General features: G+C 38.7%; 1 protein-coding gene and 1 long non-coding RNA gene across 5 annotated transcripts in view; one reads left to right on the top strand and one right to left on the bottom strand.

Moving 5' to 3' along the window:
- LOC138973218 (uncharacterized) overlaps window positions 1–27,344 on the top strand; it is a 75,014-nt gene that overhangs the window by 35,520 nt on the left and 12,150 nt on the right. The gene's annotated exons all lie outside the window — the stretch shown is intronic.
- Window positions 12,759–25,658, bottom strand: LOC138973216 (uncharacterized). Its single transcript, XM_070345932.1, has 4 exons — window positions 25,550–25,658; window positions 16,163–16,308; window positions 15,522–15,739; window positions 12,759–13,320 (listed from the first exon to the last, which is right to left on the bottom strand). Exons 1-4 carry the CDS (start codon window positions 25,651–25,653, stop codon window positions 13,240–13,242), a joined length of 549 nt encoding a protein of 182 aa, XP_070202033.1. The 5' UTR covers window positions 25,654–25,658; the 3' UTR covers window positions 12,759–13,239.

Raw genomic sequence — 27,344 nt, 5'->3', positions numbered from 1 at the left:
GGACGGACGACTCGGGTGAGTACATAGACTCACTTTTGCTTCGCATGTGAGTCAAAAAGCAACGAGTGTAAATCTGGTACGAAACAGCAAGCCATGTAATATTCTGTTGATACTTACGTGTATTTTACTGAATATGTCATGCAATCGAGGCAGCATTAATTAGCGAGGGTAATTAGCTAGCGCAAATTTTGTTCCTATAATGACGTTTGTCTCGGTGACTTTGGCATCATAAGCAGTTGAAAAACAGGTACCTGCCAGACTTGCTTGACATTACCTCATTTACATGTTATACATACGTGTGATTTGAACGATTATTATCTCACGAGTGTGACTCTCTCAGGTATGTAGGATAAAAGCAATTAGTTTCTGTACATTTCTGTTAAAGCGTGTCGTAACAGGCAATGTTTTTGGTGCTCATGTACACATAGTCCAATAAATTTGCTTTGTAATTCTTGAAATATCACCAAAATGCGTTGCCCACATGATTTACCTGTATAAAGATTTTGGGTTCATATTAACTTTCGTGTGACATGTATATATAGTTTTCGTTTTGTTACGTTATATGGAAATTTTGTTAGGCCAAAAAAAATAAATGCTTTGGTTACGGTTTCATCGCCCCAAAAAATAGGGTAGGTAGGTCAATTATTTTTTTTTTTTTTTTTTTTTTGGTTGGTCCCTCTTGAAATGATAAAAATAGTTTTCGAGAGTCATGCCAAAGTCCAGTTCGAAAGAGTCTTCGGGCTCGGCACTTATTTTCGTCGACCCAACACATTTTATCCCGAACAGTTTGCCGTCCAAAGTTGGATGAAAATCATGAAAAATGTCCATCAAGGTTGCACTCTTCGAGTACCGACTTATCGGTCGTGTTTGTTCAATATGAACGCACTTTCCGAATACGATTGCAAATGCAGACGACATCTTTTTACGTTCGCGCAACGAACGAACGCACGAGACTGAGTTCCCTTGGATATGGGCGTTGTAAAAAGCGGAGTGGTGTCCCTTGTCGGGCTTGTTGTTGTCTGCTCGCCGGCGATCGATGTTTTCTCTGTGCCGTGGTGTTGTCGTTTTCGGTGGGTTTTTGTGTGTGTGTGGGTTTTTTTTTTTGTGTATGTACGTGTTTGGTTCATTTTATTTTTAGCTTTAGGACCAAAAAAAAAGTTTAGGGTCGGCCCAAAAAGTTAGGGTCAGTCGGGAAACCGTAACCAAAGCATTTTTTTGTGTTGCCCTTACTGTTTGTGTGTGTGTGCGTGCCAAAAATGGCAATGCACGAACAGAATCATCCGGAGTACGAAATCATTTGACAATGACACACAGTGCAAAGGTGTGCCAGAAAATCAATTGCTCAGCCTTAAATGGGGTATTAAGTTTAAATTAAATGACACGAGATGTAAAGGTTTGATTTAGGTGCAATGTTTATCGCAATATTATTGTTGCATATTTTAGATTTGAGATTATTTGAAGTAAAAATTTAAATGTGTTAGATAGTTTTTTAAAAATAATTTGATTAAGATCTGTCAAACATTGCTACACTACATGTGTAAACACACTGGAGGACAAGACTGAAATACAAACACGCGCACACACACACACCATTGACTACCATGGTACTGGTAGGGATTCCCAGTCTAATATATTTGTTTTATTATACTCACCAAACTCCTGTGGGACATCCAATGAGTTTTGTGGAGGAATCTGACAACAAACATTAATAAGATAAGATTTACAACACAACAAAGCGGTTTTATGCCAGTAAATTTGAAGATATGATTATTTTTATTAATTAAATATATAATACATGTACATGATAGTACTTGCTCCAGTCCCACTTAATTATCATTAAGTTGGCGTTTCAATTAAACAGATTCTGTGATTGGTCAGATTTTCCCAAATTTTTTAAAAATCAACAAAATTGATGCAGTCCTGGTTACAAACCTGTATACCGACACTGAATAATATCAGTTTCTCTTACAATATGATTTGGAAACATTTCTTTGGGAATTCACTCTTGCAGACCTGTATGTCTTTTTCTTCTTTTGCCTCTTGCAGGTACATGTATGTGAAATGAAAGCAGTTTGTGAATAGGACTGCATCAATTTTTCTGTTTGCAAACGCAGGAAAGCATCAAATAGATCGTCATCATATTGAATTATGATAGTACATGTATTGATAGGCTTTCTTTTAAAATATCTTGTTGTCATTGTGGATTGACCCCATTCCAAAGAATGCAACAGATTTTGCGATTGATCATAATGCTCCAACTCATACAAAAATGTTTTATCGGTCATCATTTCTGAATTAACACTCATCTGCTTTCTATAGACCTGTCAAAAATAATGTAAAATTCCATCTCACACGACATAAATAAATCCCTGCGTCTTCAATATGTGCGCGATATAAATTGCATACAAACAAGAAGAGCAAACGCTCGATCGAGTCACTTTCGCAGTTCTGAATATTATATGAGGCATCAGATGGACAGGAAGAAATTGCTATTCACAACACAATACAGATGTAAATAATTTGATGTAAAGAATAATCCTATAAAGTTTGAATCAAATCCGATGAATAGTTTCAGAGATATGATATTTCAATTTTTTTCCTTCTCGACATACCTGTGACCTTGAAAAAGGTCAAAGGTCACCAAAGCAGACGTCAAAGTGTAGAGGTCACTGGGAGTCACGTTCACATAAAATTTGAGCCCGGTCACTTTTATAGTTTCCGAGAAAAGCCCAACGTTAAGTTGTGTGTTGCCGAACAGAAAAGGCTAGTTATCTCCCTTGTTTTTCTGATAACGTTCGTAAAAGGCTACAGATGTAAATACTTTGATATTTAGACTCGAACAAGTATAATGCCGACAAGTCAGAGACTAAGAATAAAGTAAAAGGATAGGGACTATTTGAATGATGCGTATTTCACTATTTGACACTCTGAGTGATTAGGCTGAAATGAAATTTCCTACAAAATGTCGTCTGCATGACTGGATGTTCGACCCGTGTTGTTCGTTGTGTAAATAACTTAAACAATGATGAAAACTCGTTGATTAGTGGAAAATAAACCCTCGTGAGTATTTGCAGCCGCACACTCTGAATTACCAAGCGACTGCAAATACCCACTCGTGGTTTATTTTCCAGTAATCAACTCGTGGTCATTGTTTAAGCTCTATTTAATGACCGGTAAATTTTAATGAGTTGGCATTCTGACCAATCACAGGATCTGTTTCATTAAAACGCCAACTTGATTGAATTACAAATAGCTTTGGTCGGGCGTCAATCCAGGATGACGACCTCAAAGTTTCAAATGGAAGCATGTTAATGTGTAATCAATGACCGGTCATTTTTAATGAGTTGGGGGATTCTGGCCAATCACAGGATCTGTTTCATTAAAACGCCAACTTGATTGAATTACAATCTACGATGACAACCTCGAAGTTTCAAATGGAAGCATGTTAATGTGTAAATTGTAATTAATGACTTTTAATAATTTTTAATGAGTTGAGGCATTCTGACCAATCATAGGATCAGTTTCATTAAAACGCCAACTTGATTGAATTACAATATGTGATGTGCCCTTTTCAATGTAAGAAATAGTTATTACATTTACAGAATGGTCATGGATGTAGGATGAAATAGTATAAATACCTCAGCAATTGCAGCCACACGGGGTATTGAATTTTCAGGTCTCCTCATCCGACGCAGTGGATTCATATCTGTAAACATTCATAATATGTATATTATGATAAAGTTATCATGTAGGTGTCACAAATGTTAATACAATGTCAAACAAAGCACAGGCGCACACAACAGTGGTGGGATTTCCGTCCCAGGAAGAATTTTATGAAGAAAAAAAAGTATATAATCCTATTTTTTTTAATCCCTGGCAGCTGTTGTTTACACTCCATTCTGTGAACAGGTCAACTACCTTTCACCAATGGGGTCCTGATTTTGCCTATTATGGTCCGCTGGACCCGAAAAGCAACAGATAACTAACTAACTAACCTTTCACCAATACCAAATTGACCAAAATGGCAAATTGAGAGATCTTGTAGGAAGCGCCTATGTCATGTCATCCTGGCGAACATGGAATCTTAGTTGCTATCTATTTGAAAACTGCTCACCCACAACTTTTCATAACTCATAACTCATAACTCATAACATTTTATTGATCCAACAAAGGAAATTAAATTGGTCATCAGCACATATAGGTCATTAATTAATAATTATAAAAGAAGAAGAGAAGAAAATTTATAAAACCCATGATAACAAAAAAATATCTAAAGTAATATATGTACAACTACAATACCCTTTTTACTTGCACACTTGACACACCGACACACCAACACACATGCATACATACCTACATACATACATACATACATACATACATTCCATGTTAAAGTGTAGTTAAGAACATCACAGTAATTATATCATTGTTTGGATTAACAGATAAGTTTTTATGTAAATGATGATAACAACAATCCATAATTAACGCTATTGCACTACCAAAAGAAGAGACCAACCAAACACATAAAACCAATCACAGTAATCATCATCAGTTATCACAGGTATCACAGTAGATTAGCCATCAGGTAGTAAGACTCAATTGGGCAAAATATAGTGTCAACACCATCACAACAGTGCTAAAGCTCATTATCACAGCACTAGTTATGATCAAAGGTCAAACAGTCATCAAATCATATTAAATCTATCACTAAGAGGTACATTTAAGAGGCATCACTGATAGTCTGTGGCCAGGACAATGGCTCGGTTGCTGTTAAAATATCTCACAGCTGCAGGAGACCTTCAGTGGTGTGGTAGAAAAAATGTGCAAGTGAAACTCACTTAATTTAAACATATTTCTCTTATTTCAAGCTATGATTCAACAATAATTTTAGAATTGAAAAGCAGCATCAAAATACTGTGTATAGCATTAGCAAGGGATATAACTCTGGGTGTTTCTGTTTTTGTCTAAACATTCTTTTCCAACTTGAGTAGATGTTTAATTGAAACAAACTGACTTGAAACTTGTTTCTCATTTGGTTCAAGCTATGGTTCAACAATTATTTGAGAATATACCACCTGCAATGATAAAATCATGAGCTACAAGTAAAAATGTGTAGTATAAGGGAGGTGACTTATTTTCTATGTTTGCTTTGTTTGCATGGTGATTTTCCTTTAATGCAGTAAACATTTGTTTAAACAAAGACAACATTAGGTGATGAAATTAAATACCTACAAGTTTGCAAGATTATTTTAAATTATGGGCATCTCCAATTTTAAGTTTTTGTTTAAGCCGCTTCTAAAACCCTTCTAGAAATTTGTTTACCACTTGTTTTTGTAGAGCCCCTAGCAAGAGTGAAGCAACCAAACACCTTCAAGTATAGAGGTTTTTGATTTTGTGCATTCATCCACCCCCCCCCCCCCCCAAAAAAAAAAAAAAAAAAAAAAGGTGTGTGCTGTTTTCAGTTTTAAGGCAAGGAGAGGCTCAAATAGCAACTCTTGAATTGCTAAAAATTCACTTTCAGCTGGTAAGTTACAAAAACCTTCAAGTTTACAAGAGATTTTACTTGTGTGCATCTCCACGTTTAAAGATTTTAGCTTATTGGAGCTTCTAAAAACCCTTCTTGAAATGTGTCTACCACTTGCTTTTGAACCGGCACAGTTGGCCTAGTGGTAAGGCGTCCGCCCCGTGATCGGGAGGTCGTGGGATCGAACCCCGGCCGGGTCATGCCTGAGACTTTAAAATTGGCAATCTAGTGGCTGGTCCGCCTGGCGTCTGGCATTATGGGGTTAGACTGGTTGGTCCGTTGTAAGAATAATGTGACTGGGTGAGACATGAAGCCTATGCTGCGACTTCTGTCTTGTGTGTGGCGCACGTTATATGTAAAAGCAGCACCGCCCTGATATGGCCCTTCGTGGTCGGCTGGGCGTTAAGCAAACAAACAAACAAACAAACAAACTTGCTTTTGAAGACCCCCTAAGGAAGAGTGATACAACCAAACATTATCCCCCCCCCCCCCCCCCCCCCCCCCCCATTGTATTCATTATGAGTAGGCTTGAGTGGATCAGGTTTCAAGTGGGATTACATCTGAGCACTTAACGCTGAACAGTATATCTGAGCATGTGTGAACAAATTTACCGCTCATTATGTATGCAGAAATTCCAATTTATTATATGTCAGCTTCTAGTGCACGTAGGAAGATGATTCAAACACGGAAATGATCAGAAAAATCCTGTCTAGCCTCGTGTTGGCAAAGCCAAAAGCGTCCATAAAAACGTTTTTCATTGGCTGAGCTCAAACGTCTCACTGAAGGAGAAGCACAGATTCAGCCAATCAGAGAGCCGCTTTCAAATCGACTCGGTACGCCACACCACACTGTTTTTATCGATCGCTGTTTTTGTGCTTTCTGTGCGTCTTTATTTTGGTTCAAACTTTCGGAATGGGGAAAAGAAAGGCCTCTTACAAGAGCAAGAGAAATAAGTGACCGAGAAACAGGTATGAATTAGCCAAGCTGACCGGAAAATCGTCAGTTGAACGTGAATCTGTAGCTGGCGATTCGAGCGAAGAAGGGACAACAGGCTGAACAGCTGATCAAGATTCTCCACAGCCACGTGCTTCGAGTGCAAAACTGAACAAGTTGAAGGAAGCTTCTGTGAAATTTGACGACAACGATGAACTAACTGGCTTTCGTTTTGTTGACTGTGAGCTTCTGGTTCAATTCATCAATGGATTACTGTGTCCTGAGTGCAAGAGACCCATCGGCGCTGGTCGTCTGTCGTCTGTGAGTAGCATGGGGCAACCATATTTTTCTTTGGATTTTTTTCGAAATTGTTATATGTAACTACATTCTCCAAGCCATCAGAATTGTAAAGCAGTTTAAATTTTGAAGATCGGTACATATTTGATTTTTTTATCTTTTTTTTTTTAAATTGCGATTTTAGGGCTGATGGAAAATTCTCCTGAAAAAGTGACCGGCGCCCTTTACAACCTGTCCTGCACACAATTTCAGCTAAAACCTGTTGTCATTGATATAAAGGGCTTTCTTGTCATAAATACTATACAACAGAACAAGTTGCGGGGTAGGAAGTCACACAGAAAAGTGTAACAGGACCTTTTTATCTGCCTGAAATTCTGAATTTTGATGTAGTGAGTGAACCTTCAAAAGTTATTGTTTCTGGCTCTTATGTCCAGACATTGCTGCTAATTTATTTCTTATTGATTGTTGTTCCACATCTGAATCAGGATTATCTTCCAAATATGGAAAAATAAGATCTGGTTAATCTTCCAATTAATTAGTCACATACCGAGTCTGATGCATTTCTTTGTACTGGAAACTTGCATTCTCCCAGTAAGGTAATACATTGTACTACGTTGCAAGCCCCTGGAGCAAATTTTTGATTAGTGCTTTTGTGAACAAGAAACAATTGACAAGTGGCTATGTCACACGCTTTCCTTCTTTGCCACTACTAAAGCAAACGTGTGCAAGATTGTATGTTACACGCTTTGGAGCATGTGCAAGAACGGATTCAAACTAGAAATCGTTCCTCCAAAAACCCCAAAATGCACACACAACTTTTATTTCTCCTGGTGTTATCGTTTCTTCTCTTTACACATTCTTCAACGCTGAGAATACTGAAAACGGCATCCCAGACGACAGTACAGTAAAACCTGTCTCTAACGGACACCCTTGGGGAATGGTAATAGTGTCCCTATTAGACAGGTGTCCCTTCTTCACAGGTGGAGGGGCCGGGGCAATATTTTACAAAGAGCACGTAAAATGAACAAGACACTTTTTGTCAGTCCTGTAGTATGTATTTATTGGATTGAACATGAGACTCACTGAAAATGTGAGTAAACAAATGATACATGTAGCAAACAACAACATCCCCCCCCCCCCCCCCCACCTACCCCGTTCCCTACACACACTGTGCATTCAAACTTACGCAAGTCGGACGTCACAAAGCTAAAAATAGCTGACTCTTCATCAGTCATTCAACGGGAAATTCCGCAGTGTGTCACGACCAAATTGGGTCTGCTCTTGTTTCATTCAGTTTTTCTTGTCTCAGCATAAATGCATGGAACAAAAATTTAGTTGTGTTAACTATTGTTTCCTTCGAACGATTGCTTACAAAGAGAGAGAGATCATCACGTCTTCTTTTTCCGATTTGATCCTCGCGATCTGTGTTTTACCACATCCCATCTCCTTCATCACATCTCGGCATGATTGGCCGCTATCTAGTTTTTTCAAGGCAGCGACACGCTGCTCTAAAGTCAACGCTTTTCTTTTTCCTGCTGGAGATTCCATTTTCAAACACAGTAGTCTACTGTTGCTTTTGGTTGTGACTGTATCCACAATGCGGAAAAGCGAAAGTGAGCGAAGCGAAAGTGAGTGAGCGAAAGTGGGTCTCCATCTAAACAAGCCACTGATTGGTCAGAAAAGGGACAGGACAACCAATCAACAACCATTTGTGCTACGGCTACCAAGCACTGACTGCATAACAGTCGAGTTTTCGAAGTTGTGTTTTTATGTACGTTGTGTCCGTTTGTGACAGTGTTTACACTTCCTACGGTCCGAAAAATCGTGTCCGCGTCCGTAAGTGGCAGGTGTCCGCCCGTTAAAGGTTAGTTATTGTTGAAATCGTGTTCGTGCCATGATAAACTGTCCGTTTGTTGCAGGTGTCCGTTACAATAACTTGAATAAGGGTCCGCTAGACTCAGGTTTTACTGTACTGTTTCCATACGCGAATTTAGCTGCCCTTGGAAAGTTGCTCGCTCAGGAGGCCTGTTAGTCTGAATCTAGAAGTAGAAGGACAGAGTTATGAACATAGATGACAAAGATCCCGGAAAGAACAAACATTTCGCGGATGCAGACACAGAAAGACGTCATGAAGATTGCGATGCTTCAAAAGATACAGACTGTGACGATGACTGTGACGTCATTCACATATACCGAGACGTCATTTATAGTTGTTCGGTCACTTTCGTCAAAAAGTAGATCTCTCCACAATGGCTGCTCCTGTGTTTAGGTTTATCAAGCGTGAGTACGCAAAATGTGTTTGTTCTCTCCTCTGTTGAAGCTGTGAGACATAATCTCCATTACGATCTAGTCGTGTGACAGTACCCGCTATTACGAGCTAGTCGTGTGACAGAGAGTTTTCTTGCACACGAGACTGTAGATGTTTCACGACGGCTTTAGCCGGAGTGAAACAGCAGCAGTCGAGTGTGCAAGAACACTCTGTCACACGACTAGCTCGTAATGGCGATTATGTCTCACAGCTTCAACAGAGGAGAGAACAAACACGTTTTGCGTACTCACGCTTGATAAACCTAAACACAGGAGCAGCCATTGTGGAGAGATCTACTTTTTGACGAAAGTGAACGAACAACTATGAATGACGTCTCGGTATATGTGAATGACGTCACAGTCATCGTCACAGTCTGTATCTTTTGAAGCATTCCATTCTTCATGACGTCTTTCTGTGTCTGCATCCGCGAAATGTTTGTTCTTTCCGGGGTCTTTGTCAACTCTGTCCTTCTAGTTTCAGACTAACAGGCCTCCTGAGCGAGCCACTTTCCAAGGGAAGCTAAACTCGCGTATGGAAACAGTACTGTAGTCTGGGATGCCGTTTTCAGTATTCTCAGCGTTGAAGAATTTGTAAAGAGAAGACACGACAACAGCAGGAGAAATAAAAGTCGTGTGTGCATTTTGGGGCTTTTGGAGGGACGATTTCGAGTTTGAATCCGTTCTTGCACATGCTCCAAAGCGTGTAACATACAATCTTGCACACGTTTGCTTTAGTAGTGGCAAAGAAGGAAAGCGTGTGACATAGAGTTTTCTTGCACACTCGACTGCTGCTGTTTCACTCCGGCTAAAGCCGTCGTGAAACATCTACAGTCTCGTGTGCAAGAAAACTCTCTGTCACACGACTAGCTCGTAATAGCGGGTAATATCCCATCTCCCCCTTTCCCCGTCGCGATATAACCTTTGTGGTTGAAAAGACGTTAAACACCAAATAAATAAAGACCTGTTTGTGTTGTTATTTTGAGTGCATAAAAAGGCTTGTCCTTAAAATAAAGTAAATGGGATTTTCCGTAGCGAGTCATCCAGATATATATATCTTCGGATGGTCAAGGGAACTGGTAAGAGTTAAAGAGAGTAGGAAATCAACTAATTATCAATGTAATTTTGATAATTACGTGAATACTCACCAAACTCATCTTCACTATTGCTGTCAATGGATAGTGGAGGGATGAAAGCATGTCTCGGCACCTAAAGACAAGAACTTGGGCATTCAGATGAGGAGAAACAAGCTTTTTTTTAATTTTATAAATGTCATGTAGCCATTATACGTTATTTGCGTGTTTGACCAACATATTACATTTTACACAGATCGAGACAGTCATTGTTCTCCGGTCGAGGTGAACAATTACTGTCGAGATTTGTGTTAAATGTCAGATTTTGGTCAAAATCACAAATAAAAGTTATGCATAGATCGAATTCCTTTCAGGTACTATGACTTTGTTGTTGTTTTGACGATTGAACGAGCCCGGGCACACACAGATGCAATCAAACACATAAGCTTCATATTTGGGCGTTTCAGGAGACAGGTTGACCGTAACTTCAAAGGAACTACAAAACACACGTCATATACTGACTTTGTTGTTGTTTTGACATTGAACAGCACACACACATGCAATCAAACACATGACATGTGTTTTGTAGTTCCTTTAAAGTTTCGGTCAACCTGAAACGCCCAATTATAAAGTTTTGTAGGCCTCTGACGTCACATGACTCAAAGAAGGGAAATCCAATCTCCAATCGATACATACATGTATAAAACAACTTTTTAAAATGAAACCAAAGCGGGTATAGTCCCCCTCTGACCCAACCCCACCCCCACCCCCCAAAAAAACAAACAAACAACAAGTCGCGTAAGGCGAAAATACAACATTTAGTCAAGTAGCTGTCGAACTCACAGAATGAAAGTGAACGCAATGCAACGCAGCAAGACCGTATACTCGTTGCATCGTCAGTCCACCGCTCACGGCAAAGGCAGTGAAATTGACAAGAACAGCGGGGTAGTAGCTGCGCTGAGAAGGATAACACGCTTTTCTGTACCTATCTTCGTTTTAACTTTCTGAGCGTGTTTTTAATCCAAACATATCATATCTATATGTTTTTGGAATCAGGAACTGACAAGGAATAAGATGAAAGTGTTTTTAAATTGATTTGGACAATTTAATTTTGATATTTATATTTTTAATTTTCAGAGCTTGTTTTTAATCCAAATGTAACATATTTATATGTTTTTGGAATCAGAAAATGATGAAGAATAAGATGAACGTAAATTTTGATCGTTTTAGAAAAAGAAAAAAAATACAATTTTCAGATTTTTAATGACCAAAGTCATCAATTAAATTTTAAGCCACCAAGCTGAAATGCAATACTGAAGTCCGGCCTTCGTCGAAGATTGCTTCAGACCTGGTTACTGTACAAAATTTGCATACAATCTTACGAAATTGAAGACCGCTGTACGATTATACGCCAGACATTAAAATCATACGCAAAAAACCAAAAAACAAAAAAAAATTTTTTTAAATTAAATAAAAAAATAAAAAATCAATCGAGAATATTCCTGTACATCACTGAAGGGGTTTTTGTGTGAAGATGGAACATGACTACCTTAATTATGGGGTTCTTCAGGAGTTAAAAATATAAGTCTGAAGAGGACTGTGTGAGCCTAGAAAGCAATGTGTAAAGAGGACTGTGTGAGACCAGAAAATACTGACCAGTGCAGTGACAGAAATGAAGGGCTGACTCAATACTGCTTGCAGCAGCTGATGCAAATTTTCCTCGGAGGTCAAAAATAAAAATTATGTTTTTCTATCATTCGTTTTGTGTCACATTTTCAAATATCTGATAGTGTATGGGGTTTTTTTTTCAACAAAAATGTTTTAATTTACTTTCAGCACAAATTCTTTCTTACATGTATTTACAGTCTTTAAATAATATACGTTATTTGCGTGTTTGACCAAAATATGACATTTTACACAGATCGAGACAGTCATTGTTCTCCGAGACCGCGCTAGCGGTCGAGGTGAACAATGACTGTCGAGATCTGTGTAAAATGTCATATTTTGGTCAAACACGCAAATAACATTTATGTATCGATCGAATTCCTTTCAGGTACTTATGACTTTGTTGTTGTTTTGACGATTGAACGAGCACACACACACATGCATGCAATCCACATACATGTATGCAATCAAACACATAAGCTTCATATTTGGGCGTTTCAGGTTGACCGAAACTTCAAAGGAACTACAAAACACACGTCATGTACTCACTTTGTTGTTGTTTTGACATTGAACAGCACACACACATGCAATCAAACACATGACGTTGTTTTTTTTTAGTTCCTTTGAAGTTTCGGTCAACCTGAAAAGCCAAATTATAAAGTTTTGTCGGCCTCTGACGTCACATGACTCAAAGAAGGGAAATCCAATCTCCAATCGATACATTGGGTTTGAGGGGGGAATAAAGCACAGTGTGTACTGCGAGAATGTACGAATTGTACACCTTAAAATTCTGATTGTACACATTTTTAGCCTCATTTGTACACCAGGAAATTTTAGTGGTAATCAGGTCTGTTGCTTGGCCAAAATTGCAATCAATTTGATTGAAAATTGAGGGCGTGACAGTGCCGCCTCAACTTTTACAAAAAGCCGGATATGACGTCATCAAAGGTATTTATGTCCCGGGATATCATTCCCAGGAACTCTCATGTCAAATTTCATAAAGATCGGTCCAGTAGTTTGGTCTGAATCGCTTTACACACACGCACGCACACACGCACGCACACACATACACCATGACCCTCGTTTCGATTCCCCCTCTATGTTAAAACATTTAGTCAAAACATGACAAAATGTAAAAAAGGTCTGCCAACAAGCCACCAAACATTTTGGATGATTTATTTCAGAAAATGTTACAGAACACAATGCTATTTTAAACAAATTCATTTTCAGCATTATATTTTAATGATAGAAAAATTTCCATTTTTATGTAATATTTTAATGGACAATAAAGTGCTGTTATTGTTATTGTTATTGTTATTAATTTAGATAGAAAAAGAAAAATAAAGTTTCCAGTTAAAATGAGATTCTATCATTTAATATTTTTTATTTATTAATTTATATACGTTATTTGTATCAATACAACCAGAACAAGTACTTGTATATTTAACATACAGTGATTTGAAGATGAGGTTCTTCCGAATGTGGCCGATCTGCTGGCTGGTGCGCTTGGTTTGGATCTCTTCCCTGAATACACCAAATTGTACCGGTATGCGTTATAACATATATTTATCCTACATACAAGAGAGAGACACCCGTGAGATAATAATCGTTCAAATCACACGTGTGTATATCATGTAAATAAGGTCATGTCAAGCAAGTCTGGCAGGGACCTGTTTTTCCACTGCTTATGATGCCAAAGTCACCGAGACAAACGTCATTATAGAAACAACAAGAAGAGCAAACGCTCGATCGAGTCACTTTCGCAGTTCTGAATATTATATGAGGCATCAGATGGACAGGAAGAAATTGCTATTCACAACACAATGAGTCACGTTCACATAAAATTTGAGCCCGGTCACTTTTATAGTTTCCGAGAAAAGCCCAACGTTAAGTTGTGTGTTGCCGAACAGAAAAGGCTAGTTATCTCCCTTGTTTTTCTGATAACGTTCGTAAAAGGCTACAGATGTAAATACTTTGATGTAAAGAATAATCCTACAAAGTTTCAATCACATCCGATGAACTTTGTCAAAGATATAAAATGTCTAATTTTTCCTTTGACGCTGACCTGTGACCTTGAAAAATGTCAAAGGTCAACGAAACCATCGTTAAAGTGTAGAGGTCATTGGAGGTCACGACTAAACAAAATATGAGCCCGATCGCTTTGATAGTTTCCGAGAAAAGTCCAACGTTAAGGTGGTGTCTACGGACGGCCGGCCGGACAGACTAACACTGACCGATTACATAGAGTCACATTTTCTCAAGTGACTCAAAAATTGAACTTCCTAATTACCCTTGATGAATCTTTAGAACTAACACGTCACGCCTCACTTTTAGAGTGACGTTTCTTTGCTTTGATGTAATAGATTGCACGAGGCTTTACAAGAGATCGAGGTTCAAAAACAAGTGTCTTCAATTTAGCTGCCTCGACTGCAGGACACTTTCAGTAAAATACATGTAAGTACAGTATGTAGGATAAACAATACTACATGGCTTGCTGTTTCGTACCAGATTTACACTCGTTGCTTTTTCAAATAGTGAACAGCTCGCTTTCGCTCGCAGTTCAATATTTAATAAAAAAAACTCGTGTAAATCTGGTATGACACAGCAAGCCTTGTAGTATTCTATATACCATGGGTGGGAGTTCCTCCGTCTCAGACGGATTTCCGTCTCAGAGAAATTTTGACAATTTATTTATTTTATTTTATTTTATTTTTTTTTTTTTGCGCCCTCATTGATAGTCATCTCATACTGTGTTATGCCAAATGGACTGATAGTGCACTTTTTGTTGTTTCTAATGCTTGCCAGGTCCCTAACATTTTTAGTTTTTGTTACTTTTTGTATCTCCAACAAGGTTCTTATTTATCAGAATTAAACTCAGGAGAGGCCAGAGAAACCCTTTTAAATTCATAAAATTCGTTTTCGGCCGGGGGCCTTCGCCCCCCTGGACCCCCCACCAGGGCGCTGCCCCTGGACCCCGGCCTTAAAAAAAGTTCAGTCTTGGAACAATTTTGGGCTCCCACCCATGATATACTAGCAGTTAAGACCGGCTTCGCCCGGGTGTAAGCTGAGCCCAATAGCACTTTAAGACTCTCGCCAACATATTTTTATCACCTTTACCTCCTTGTTTGAATACAACAAAAGAAGGTAAGAGTGACCTTCCTTATCTTCTATAAATTTCCGGAACTGTCCAGTACATTTGTATTTCTTGATTTATTCCTCTCTTATGAGCAATAGAGAGTCTCTTATATCACTGGCATTATGTGCTTGCTACAGGGGAAAAGTAGGCACCAGACTGTTCTTGCACAATATAGGCTGTTCCTGAAGGGGAGGTTCATAATATGAGAAAGGAAACAATGAATCAAGAAAATAAAACCAAGATGCACATCTGCTGCTCCTGGGGAGTGTGCATGCACTTTATCTTGTTCCTGCCTCTATCCATCTCTGAGTATGGGGACCACAGACAGAAACATCCAGTCAGGCCCGGCTTCGCCTGGGTGTTTCTGATTTCCCCTCTCTCTCAGAAACCTAGAATCTTATTCTAATGAGAATAAGAATAGATGAAAGTGTGAGATTTTTATCTCGCCCCCGACGACAAGGTGGACGATTTGGCATCCCTGTAGTGTAATACATTAGCCTTAATTATATAGCTATTTAAAAAAAATGAATGTTGATGTTAACCCTTTAAAACGGTTTTAATAAATATACAAAAACATGATAATCCTCACCTTGGGTCGGCAATACAACGCTGACCGGCTTCTCCCGAACTCAGCCTTCAAAGCTGAAGGGTTCCTTCCATTTAAGGAATGCAGCCTTTGGCTCCTGTTGATCAGCAAATCAAACTCTCCTCTTCCAAGTCCAGGCAACAGATCTCGCAGTTTAACTTCAAAATCCGACGCCGACATGGTCGGGGAAAAACAGCAGGTGTTGCCATTATTGGCCTTGCCTGCAATCAAATATCAATATAATATCATATACTTACACATTAAGCTGCTTCCATTTGAAACTTCCAGGTCATCATTACCAAACAAATATTTCACTTGCAAATTTCCCTCAATAAATTTTGATATTTAACTCACTATGTTACACTTTTCAGAGTGTAAATATTTCAGTTGCAAATTTCCCTCAATCAATTTTAATATTTAACTCGCTATGCTACACTTTCCAGAGTGTCGTTTATTTGCTTTGACATAATTGTTTGCACGAGGAAAAGATAAAGGTTCCAAATAATTTAAACACGTTGCTTCTTCAAATAGGAAACAGCTCACAGTTCAATATTTTAAGAACATAACTCTGGTACGACACAGCAAGCCAGGAAGTATTCTCTATTATATATATATGAAGTCAGCAAGTTGACCCAAAATCTCACCAAGCCCTTGTTCCCCAAATATTTTAATGGAGTGGGTCCTGAGGTGCGTATCTCCAACTGGAACCCCCGTAACATGCACGAACCACATCCTGGTGCGTTGCATTCTTGGCATTGTTTGTCCAGGCTGCTGCCTGAAAGCAGAAGCCCTAGAAAGCAAAAAAAAAAAAAATTGTTTTGATTATAATTCTTTTAAAAGCATTCCTTCTTGATTGATGTAAGATGCTCCCCAGCATGTCGTAAGAGGCGACTAACGGATTCTGTTTCTCCTTTTAGTACCCTTGTTAAGTGTTTCTTGTATAGAATATAGTCAATGTTCGTAAAGATTTTAGTCAAGCAGTATATATAAGAAATGTTAAGTCTTTTGTACTGGAAACTTGCATTCTCCCAGTAAGGTAATATATTGTACTACGTTGCAAGCCCCTGGAGCAAATTTTTGATTAGTGCTTTTGTGAACTCGAAACAATTGACAAGTGGCTCTATCCCATCTCTTCCCTTCGTTGCGATATAACCTTGAATGGTGGAAAACGATGTTAAACACCAAAGAAAGAAAAGAAAGTGTAAGGATGAGCGGTTTTGTTCTTAATATACATGTACTATTTGTTTTGTTTTTTCGACTCTTGAATTTCCTCATCGATAAGGATGTAGGTTTGTTTTGTCTGTGAGCTTTTGTCAAGGAATAACCGACATCCTTTTTCGCGTATATTTGTTCGCGTATATTTTAGTTACGCGTTGCTGTTACCGTTTTGTTTGCATGATGTTGTTGATTGTTGAAGTTTATCACAGCAAAGCTGGAGGTATCCCACGAACGCTATTCAGTAATCGACTTGAGAAATTTTCCTACCAATAATACATAATAAAGAAGGATTCATTGTGCCCGATCAGGAGCAACAGTTGGAGATGGAAGTTCTCCAAAAATTGGGAACATACTAACTAAAATACGGTGGGTGCATAAGGCGCCCCCATTTTTTAAGCAAACGCCACCCAAGGTCGCTTTGTCCAGGTAGAAATTCCGTAGTTACCAAGTCTATGGATAAAGCTCGCGTAAGAAGATTATGTCATGGTTGAAAGTCTTTGATGTCAATAAAGGCATCATGACATCATACCTCTATGTAGTCTTTCTCTCGCGCGGTGTGTGTATTCATTTTGTGCACATGTTTTAGTGTTAGGCAAAAAAAAAAAAAAAGCTTTGGTTACGGTTTCATGGCCAAACAAAATAGGGTAGGTAGGTCGATTAAACTTTTTTTTTTTGGTTTTTTTTTGTTGGTTGGTCCCTCTTGAAATAATAAAAATAGTTTTCGAGAGTCATGCCAAAGTCCAGTTCGAAAGAGTGTTCGGGCTCGGCACTTATTTTCGTCGACCCAACACATTTTATCCCGAACAGTTTGCCGTCCAAAGTTGGATGAAAATAATGAAAAATGTCCACCAAGGTTGCACTCTTCGAGTACCGACTTATCAGTCGTGTTTGTTCGATATGAACGCACTTTCCGAATACGATTTCAAATGCAGACGACATCTTTTTACGTTCGCGCAACGAACGAACGCACGAGACTGAGTTCCCTTGGATATGGGCGTTGTAAAAAGCGGAGTTGTGTCCCTTGTCGGGCTTGTTGTTGTCTGCTCGCCGGCGATCGATGTTTTCTCTGTGCCGTGGTGTTGTCGTTTTCGGTGGGTTTTTGTGTGTGTGTGGGTTTTTTTTTTTGTGTATGTATGTGTTTGGTTCATTTTATTTTTAGCTTTAGGACCAAAAAAAAAGTTTAGGGTCGGCCCAAAAAGTTAGGGTCGGTCGGGAAACCGTAACCAAAGCATTTTTTTTTGTTGGCCTTACTGTTTGTGTGTGTGTGCGCGCGCGTGCGTGCATGAGTCTGTACTCGTGTTTGTGTGTGTGTAAGAGAGAGAGAGAGAATATGAGTGTGTGTGTGTATGTTTGTTTGTAAAGGTGTGTGTGTGTCCGTCTGTCTATGTGCGTATGAGTGTTTTGTGTGTTTATGAGATTTGTGTGACTCGGTGAGTCACTGTGTGTGTGTCTCTCTAAGAAAGAGTGTATGTGTGTGTGCATAAAATCATAATTATTTTTTTTCAAGCCCATCTTAAAACAAGAAGGGCAAAGCCCATACGACTCACATCCTTGACCTTGACCTTGACCTTTACATGAATACAAATCCAGCGCGCTACCAACTGAGGTATATCCCCGCCCCATATCATATATAGGTTAGGTATTCAATCTCAAAAACTTTAGAGAAAATGAAAAATAGCTGTTTTTTTATACAACATTTATGGCCCCTGCGACCTTGACCTTGAAGCAAGGTCAAGATGCTATGTATGTTTTTTGGGGCCTTGTCATCATACACCATCTTGCCAAATTTGGTACTGATAGACTGAATAGTGTCCAAGAAATATCCAACGTTAAAGTTTTCCTGACGGACGGACGACTCGGGTGAGTACATAGACTCACTTTTGCTTCGCATGTGAGTCAAAAAAAGTATTCCTGTGCTCAGAATGAAAAACTCTATTTGTTTAACTAAGTTTCAAATGGGTTATTCAAAATTTGAAAATAACTTTGGAATACCTACTTTCACCTATATTTCCTTCCAAGAAAACTCTCCCTACTATTCCCTGCAGTTTTCCAATTCTTTTCTTGTTGTCTTATTTCTACCTGACTGGATCCATCACCTTTATTTCACTTACCAAAAGTCTTCTTTTCCACATCCTTATTTCTCTGCACCCCGCATGTGGTATGAGGCGACTAACGGATTCTGTTTCTCCTTTTACCCTTGTTAAGTGGTTCTTGTATAGAATATAGTCAATGTTTGTAAAGATTTTAGTCAAGCAGTATGTAAGAAATGTTTAGTCCTTTGTACTGGAAACTTGCATTCTCCCAGTAAGGTCATATATTGTACTACGTTGCAAGCCCCTGGAGCAATTTTTTGATTAGTCATTAGTGCTTTTGTGAACAAGAAACACTTAACAAGTGGCTCTATCCCATCTCACCCCCCCCCCCCCCCCCTTTTCCCCTATCCCATCTCACCCCTTTCCCTCGTCGCGATATAACCTTCGTGGTTGAAAACGACGTTAAACACCAAATAAAGAAAAAGAAAAGTCGCAGCATTGTGAATACCAATTGTATTTTTAGTATTGATAATTATCACTGATCAGCATTACATGGTTTTGTATTTTGAAACAAATCTGACTATTTCTTTGATACGCAAAGGGTTTCTTATTATATTTGTCCTAATCAAAAATGTTAAAGGGCAGACATCACAGTGAAAAAAGTGATTTTTGTGTTCCCTGGTCATATCCGGGTTTTTTCTGATTCTGGATTTTGAACCTCTTCTGGTTACTCTGATGAATTTTTTTTTAGATCAGAATTAATCATAAACGGTCTAAACGGCTAATTGAAAAATGTATGTGTATGCAATTTTGCCTTGAAAAAAACACAAAACAGCACAAAAATGCGTATGACATCGTCAGCGTTGGTCACGTTTGCATGACTGGAATGAGTTGTCTTCTCTTTGCTAAGATCAGTTCATGACGCGCACAACGGGAATTTCCGTTTACGGATTTCGCGCCGTTTGTAACAGCAACCTGAAGACATTCCAATGAGCCGAAGAGAACCGATGAAGATTCCGGAAGATTCCGTATGAACAGTTTTCGCTACTGACCAATCAAATCGCGGATATTAATCTTCGTTTATGCTCGGTCTTGCTTCGGTTCAATTCGGCCTTCCCAGAATGCAATATTCTTCATTTCCGCCAGAAGTTGACAAAGGAGATGTGAAATACCTACTGCTGCAATTTTCTTTGGATATCTTTCTGGAAACTTCCGTTCGTGACATGATTTGCCCCGATTTCAGTGCTAGACACGCAAAAGAGAAGATAATCGGGTAAAATCAGATCAGTTGTAGAGGCTCGCGTGACAGAAGTATAAAACGAAAGTGCGAGTCGATAGTGTCGTCTGCTATTGCTACGAACGAATCTGAAGATCAAGTTTGTGCCTTCTTCTTCCAAAATGAAAACTGGCAGGGAACTATGCTGCTTCCCTTGCAACAGATGGAACGGAGCAAGAAATCACCATCGGCGGTGTACGTGTGAAGCACGTTGCAATGAGTGTTTTGAACCAGGACTTATTTTAGAGTTGCGGAGCGGAATACGTACGGCACTACGGACAACACGTCGGAGTTCGCTATTTATGGCAACGAGAAGGCAGGCCCTATATCTTTTTCTCCAGAAAAAAGCGAAGCAAATAAACTCCGTAGAAAAAGAACAACCAATATCAAAATGACTTTGTTCAGCCATGGTGCAACACCATGCAACTCCTGAGAAGTCTGATGCAGTTGAATACTAGCCCAGGCAGAGCAGGGAAGATTCCAAGCAGCTGATGATCTGGTAGTAGGTATGTATTTTTTCTTCTTTCACAAAACAAAGGTACACGTTTATATATTTTTTTTTGGTTATTAGTGCAGTTCTGTTTTTGTGTGTTTGATAGTTATGCTGAAGTACAGAATCAAAGTAGCAACATCCTGATGCAAAGACACGTACTGTATAGGATGCAAAATCTGTTTTGGGTTGCTACTGTGAAGCTTGGTGGTCACCAGGTTTGTCAGTGTTGGGGCAAAACATCTGTTCTTTCCTCATTTATTTTGTCAAGCATATATAATATACCTTCCTTCTGTGATCACAGTTTCAGCACATCTTTCTTTCTTTATTTGGTGTTTAACGTCGTTTTCAACCACGAAGGTTATATCGCGACGAAGTTGCAGCACAAACAAACATGCATTCACATGGCCCAATGAGTGAACATGCTTGTGGTCATACTTCCCGTGCAGCCCATATGGTTTCTGCATGCAATGTATGTGCAATAGCTGTAAATCAGACCTTTCACTAGCCGTCAACCGCCTCCGAACCATTCACATGATTATTCAATATCTATTTCTTCACTGCTTGACTGTCAGCACTTACATACGCATGCGCACACATATCATTTGATCACATAACAATACCCTTTTCAAATGTGTATATACATGTAGGGGGAGGGTGGTAAGGCCAAAAAAAAAATTTTGTCTGTTTAGGGTAACCCGACCGACCCTATCGATTTGGCGCCGACCCAAAAACTTTTTTTTGATTTCCCAAAAAAAAAAGAAAAAAAAAGAGGTAAAAATGCTAAAAAGAGACATTTGGCGTTTCTTTCTCTCCCTTTCTCTCTGTTTTATTTATACGTTAGTTTTGAAACATGTATTCATCAAATATAAGAAGTGAATGTTCAGCCAACATAGCATTTACAAAACAAAAACAAAAAAACAAAAAAAAACCTACCTACCTACCGACCCTACTTTTTTTGGTCATGTTACCCTAAACAGACAATTTTTTTTTTTGGCCTAATCATTTGGAATAATTATGTGAAAAGCAATATTTCAGTTTGTCATAGACATTAATTTTGAATTTATGTTGTCTCTACAGATGCAGAGGTGGAAGCTGGAGAGGAGCTTCCAAAGTACCCATGGCATTCCAAGGCAATTCACAGACGTCAACCCAAATATTATAGTAACAAAGTAAAGGACACTGTTAAATGACTCACTGATTAGCGAACGACGAAGAAGAAGAATGACTCACTGATTATTCAAATTGAGTCCAAAAGAGGTTCGAGACAAGCAGCTTGACATGTAACAAGTTGGGAATTATGTATGGGCATGCTTTATGCAGCTTGCACATTACTCATGAGAGTTGGTCATTAAGACCTTTGAACAGGTTCCTTGGTGCTCACAGAACACTGGCTGTTGTTTTCGTAAATTTTTTTAAATTTATTTTCCGTTTTTCTCGTGGAACTAAGCAAGACTTGATTTCAGAGTCAGTGTTGTTTTGTTACATGTTTTGTAAACGTTTGTGGGCAAAAACTCCATTTTCTTCACGTTTTGTCTATTTTCTCAAAACTCCATTTTTGTCACTTCAAAAGCGAAAGGCTTTTTTTCTAATAAACTTGCGTTGTTGAAACTTTGCATACGTCTTGAGTGTGTTATTTCGGAGGTCTGATCAGAGCGTTTTGCTGAATTTTTTTTTTCGTGAAAAGTTATACCATTTTTGGGGGCGGTCTTTCATAAAATTTAACATCACTCATTTTCATCACTGATATGCTTTGAATGACTGAAGATATCAAAAAAAGCCTCTGATTAGACCTCCGAATTGTGCTAAAGTATAAATACAGGGATCGCGTTTACGCCCGATTTTTGCGTATTTGACGCATTTTAAAAGTCGCTGACGCGTTTTTTTCGCCGCGCCGCGTAAGCCATACGCAAAAATATTGTAACTTTTTCTTGTCTTCACGCAGCGCTTTTGCTCTGACTTAATAATCACCCGATCCTGAAACTGACTATAGGGCTCGAGAAGTGACGACACACATGAAATCTGCGCGTCAAAACTAAAGTCCGTTTCTTTTTGCATCGAAGTATCGCAAACGAACGTAACGAGGGTATTACCAGATAATGTCTTGTCGGATAATGAAACAGACATTAGCTGCTCTCCCATCTCGCGCTTCCAAAAGGCGGAAAGTGTGTCTAGTCGTATTAGAGCGGGAAACAAACTCAGCATGGTGTCTAAAAGTTATTCGACAGGCGTGCGCGGAGTTCGAAAGGAAAACTCGCCGTATTTAGGTAAGGAGTGTCTTTAAGTCTTTCGTGCGTGTTTTGTTTGTGTCTGTACGTGTTTTCGTAGTACGCAAAAATATTGGTCTGTGACGCGTTTTTTTCGTTTCGTTGCGTATGACTTACGCGTTTTTTAAAAAGCAAGCGCGATCCCTGTAAATAAGCATCAAAACAAAATTCCAGGCAGTTTTGTAAAAGCCTTTAGCTTTTAACCTTTGCCGTGCTTCCTGGGTTCACCTGTACCCAGAGACACACTAAAATCATTTTAACTCTGGAACCATTAAAGGTATCGTTTTGAAATTTTAAGTATCTCTCACACACCTAATCTCTGTCTGCAAATTTTTAGTGTGTACATGACAAAACATTAAAATTAATTGATTATGATAATTTACATAAACACTACCGATGGCGCGGGTTCACACAAACCCATACTTTTAAAGAGTAGTAGTGATTGTAACTATCCCTCTGCCGAGGGCGCGGGTTCTGATACACCCATAATTACCAAAGCGGCGGAACAGTGTCTGTCTGCCTGTTTGTCTCCAAGTGACTCTCTGTCTCTCTGTCTGTCTGTCCGTATCTCTCTGTCTGTTGTCAATTGGTCTGTCTGTCTGTCTGTCTATCTGACTGTCTGTCTATCTGACTGTCTGTCTCTCTCTCTGTCTGTCTCTCTCTCTCTCTCTTAGTCTCTCTCTCTTTCTTAGTCTCTTTCTCTCTCTCTTTCTTAGTCTCTCTCTTTTTAGTCTCTCTCTCTCTCTTATTCTCTCTCTCTTATTCTCTCTCTTTCTTAGTCTCTCTCTCTTTCTTAGTCTATCTCTCTTTCTATTTCTTAGTCTCTCTCTCTTTCTTAGTCTCTCTCTTTCTCTTTCTTAGTCTCTCTCTTTCTTAGTCTCTCTCTTTCTTAGTCTCTCTCTCTCTTTCTTAGTCTCTCTCTCTCTCTTTCTTAGTCTCAGTCTCTCCCTCCCACTCTCCCTCCCCTGCAAGAAGTCGGTGAAGGGAGAAACTCGATGCACCCACTGAAGTAGCGCTGTGGGTTTCCCTGAACCCACCCCGTCGTTAGAGAAATAAACGGTAAAAACCCTCTTTCAAATGTATGGGTTCAGACAAACCCGCACTCATCGTCGTTAGAGAAATAAACGGTAAAAACCCTCTTTCAAATGTATGGGTCGGGCGTGTGTAGTCAAAAGCGGCATCCGGCAAAGGTTAAAAAGGGGCAGTTTGGCAGCCATCTTGGATTGCTACCATGGCAACCGATGGTCCCTCAAAATATTTTTTTATTACATGTTATCAGGAGATGGACTGTGTACTTCAAAGCACACAACAAATTTGACCTAAGAGTTATTAAACGAAAAAAATCACTTTTAACACCAGTGTCTCGCCTTAAATGTGTCAAAATGACATGAAATTCAAAATGTAAATCCTAGGTAGAATATGATTCATAATTGTAGTTGTAACTAAGTGTATCTATAATTAATTATGCATTTTCACTAAGATTGTGAATGTTTATAAAAATTGAAAATTGTTGAATAACATATTTGGATGAAACAAATTTGTTTTTGTTTCAGCTTGCATGGTTGTATGTGAGTTGTCAGAGTGCCTGAAAATATGAGCAGCTAAAAACATGCTTTATAAAGAGCATAAACAATCCGGAATACGCATGGAATACGCATGCGGGACACCTGCGGTAGAGGTGCGTGTCACGCTTGATATCCAAGCAAAAAATGCACGGAATTTTTTTTTTTAATTGTATGCATAATGTTTGTTGGGATATTTGTTTGTATACAAAAATCACGATGAAAGGACAGGAAGTAATCTTAAAATTCTGGTATTTTTACAGAGGTTAGGCCTAAAAAAAAAGGTGTGGTTACGGTAACCCGATCTACCCTATTTTTAGGGGCCGACCATATAACTTTTTATTACATTTAAAAAAAAGAGTACAGAAAACGCAATGAAAGCAAAAGCGCTCGAGTCACACACTTATTTTCCTGTCAAGTAGGTTTAATTTGTAGGCTACACAGGAGAAAAAGAATTAAAAAAATGATTGCATACCTTCCTACCCAATTTTTGGGGGGGCTATGTTACCTTAACCACACCTATTTTTGTTTTGTTGCCTTAGGCGAAAAAAAATAAATAGGGTAGGTAGGTTTGCAATCACTTTTTTTTAATTAAACCTACTTGACTGGGAAATAAGTGTGCGACTCTGGCGCTTTCGCTTTCATTGCGTTTTTTGCACTCGGTTTTTTTTTGACAAATGCAATAAAAAGTTATAGGATCGGCCCCTAAAAATAGGGTAGTTCGGGTTACCGTAACCACACCTATTTTTTTTTTTAGGCCTTATGAACAGAAAGTGTGAGGAAAAAAGAGCTCACTGAGTCTTGAAAGAAACACGCATCAGTTCATACCCTTTCTTTTGATTATAAATATTGATGGAGAAATAAAATACAGTAGTATTTTAATACATTTTTATTTATGGAAAATTAGGTAAGCTTGCTTTAAAAAATGAAATTTTTTTTAGCTTGCATTGATTATAAAGTTACATTATTATTTGTTTCAAATATTGATGTTTTTGTTATTAAGTTCTGTATTAAATCATGATTTTAAACACCCCCCCCCCCCCACCCAAATTTTTTAAAAAAAATATTCCTGCTTGATGTCTTAAGAACTAGGGTATACATTTCTAAAATAAATGAAATAGTAGCCTAAATAGAACAATAATAATAAAAATTTAAACAGTACAATTAAAATAAATCATTAATAACCTTTCCATCATGGTAATGTTGTCTCGCCGAAGTTCTGTTGTGCGAGCTCCAATAGTAGCGTTGATGGAGTCTCTCAGACGCTGAAACCTGTCGTCTGCTGCCATGGCTATCTCAGCGTATGAACTAAAGAAAGCGACCAATGCTAGTCTAGTTCTCAGCTGACCTTCACCTTAGGATCATTTTCTGTTTGTGTGACGCAGACGACCTATTTTTGCAGACGACATTCACTTCAGCTGTATATTTTGGCGGACAATTTGGTAACTTACAGATACAAAATGAATACGATTTTGAATATGGGAGTTGCGCTATTGGAAGTATATCAGCATAAGTAGATCGATGTGAAATAATGGGAAATATACTCATTCATTGACATTTGGTCGTCACTCGGAACGAATCTCAAAGTGTTTAATTCTCAACTTTTGCACCGGAAGAAGCTCGTATATCTTTTTCTAGACAGGGAAATTTCCGAAGGTAGGACGTTTGTCGGACTTGTTTATCTCAATTTAACTCAACCTCCCATTCAAAGTACTGCATATCAAACGTTGGATCTCGTAGTCCACTCATGGGGTATAATTCATAATGAAATGATATTTTGACTTCAACATACAATCAAGTAACAAAATCGGGAGTACGTCGGCCAGGCGTCGGCCAAAATTAACTTCAGACTTAATGTTTTTCCACAAATTTCAAGCGGTAGAATTATATTTAGGAAGACATGCATGTCAATATCTTACAATTGAAGCAGATTTGTGATGTAATTAAATCAAGTTTACCCCAACATTCGATTTATTCGAGAACACACCGAGCAGTTACGTCCCTGGAATAAGTCAATAATCATTTTTCGTTAAAGTTAATTTTTAAGTCAAAATACCATTGCTCATCACAAATTAGAAGCTAAGGGGGTGATACATGTTCCACAGTTCGACTTAGCAGCACTTGGGGGGGGGGGGGGGGGGGGGGGGTAGTGAGCTTGAAATCAGAGCTGGCTGACGTCCTCCCTGAAGGAAGGAATAACCAAGTTAAATGGGAACAACTCTTGCTCTGACCACCTATTATCTCCCTGCTGGTCAACCCCAAAATGGACCGAAAAGGAGGATTCAAAGAACGCTTGAGAACTCTTCTCCTATTGGTCGGAGGACGAAACAGTGAACAAATTATTGTAGACGAGATATTTTTTATTTCGGTTAACAGTGACCTCAAAACAGCTGGCAATAATTTGTACTGGGTAAATTTTATTTGTTGAAACTTTAGAAAAAATTTTCCCTGTAAAGCAGTGTTTTCTCAAGTTGGGTTTGTTGGTCATCTCCAATTTATTTTCTAATAGAGAAAAATCAGAAAATCGCAGAAATGTGAAGTTAAGATATGGGAAAAGTGGTGTTTTCACACAAGGTATCACCAACTTCCAAGTACTGACGGAAACAGCAGAACTCGAATGCAAGTGATTGGTTAAATAGAGAACACTACATGGCTTGCTGTGTCTTACCAGATGTACACGAGTTGTTTTTAAAAATATTGAACTGCGAGCGAAAGCGAGCTGTTCACTATTTGAAAAAGCAACAAGCAAGCAAGCCATGTAGTATTCTGTTTATTATACATTACCCGCTATTACGAGCTAGTCAAATGACAGAGTTTTCTTGCACATGAGACTGTAGATGTTTCTTGGCGGCTTTAGCCGGAGTGAAACAGCAGCAGTCGAGTGTGCAAGAAAACTGTCGCACGACTAGCTCGTAATTGCGATTATGTCTCACAGCATAGGCATAGAAAGATATAAATGAGTTTTTGGGGACGAAATAAC

The sequence above is a fragment of the Littorina saxatilis genome, linkage group LG8 (genome assembly GCF_037325665.1).
Source record: "Littorina saxatilis isolate snail1 linkage group LG8, US_GU_Lsax_2.0, whole genome shotgun sequence".
Lineage (NCBI taxonomy): Eukaryota > Metazoa > Mollusca > Gastropoda > Littorinimorpha > Littorinidae > Littorina > Littorina saxatilis.
This window is presented reverse-complemented; position numbering and strand designations above follow the sequence as displayed.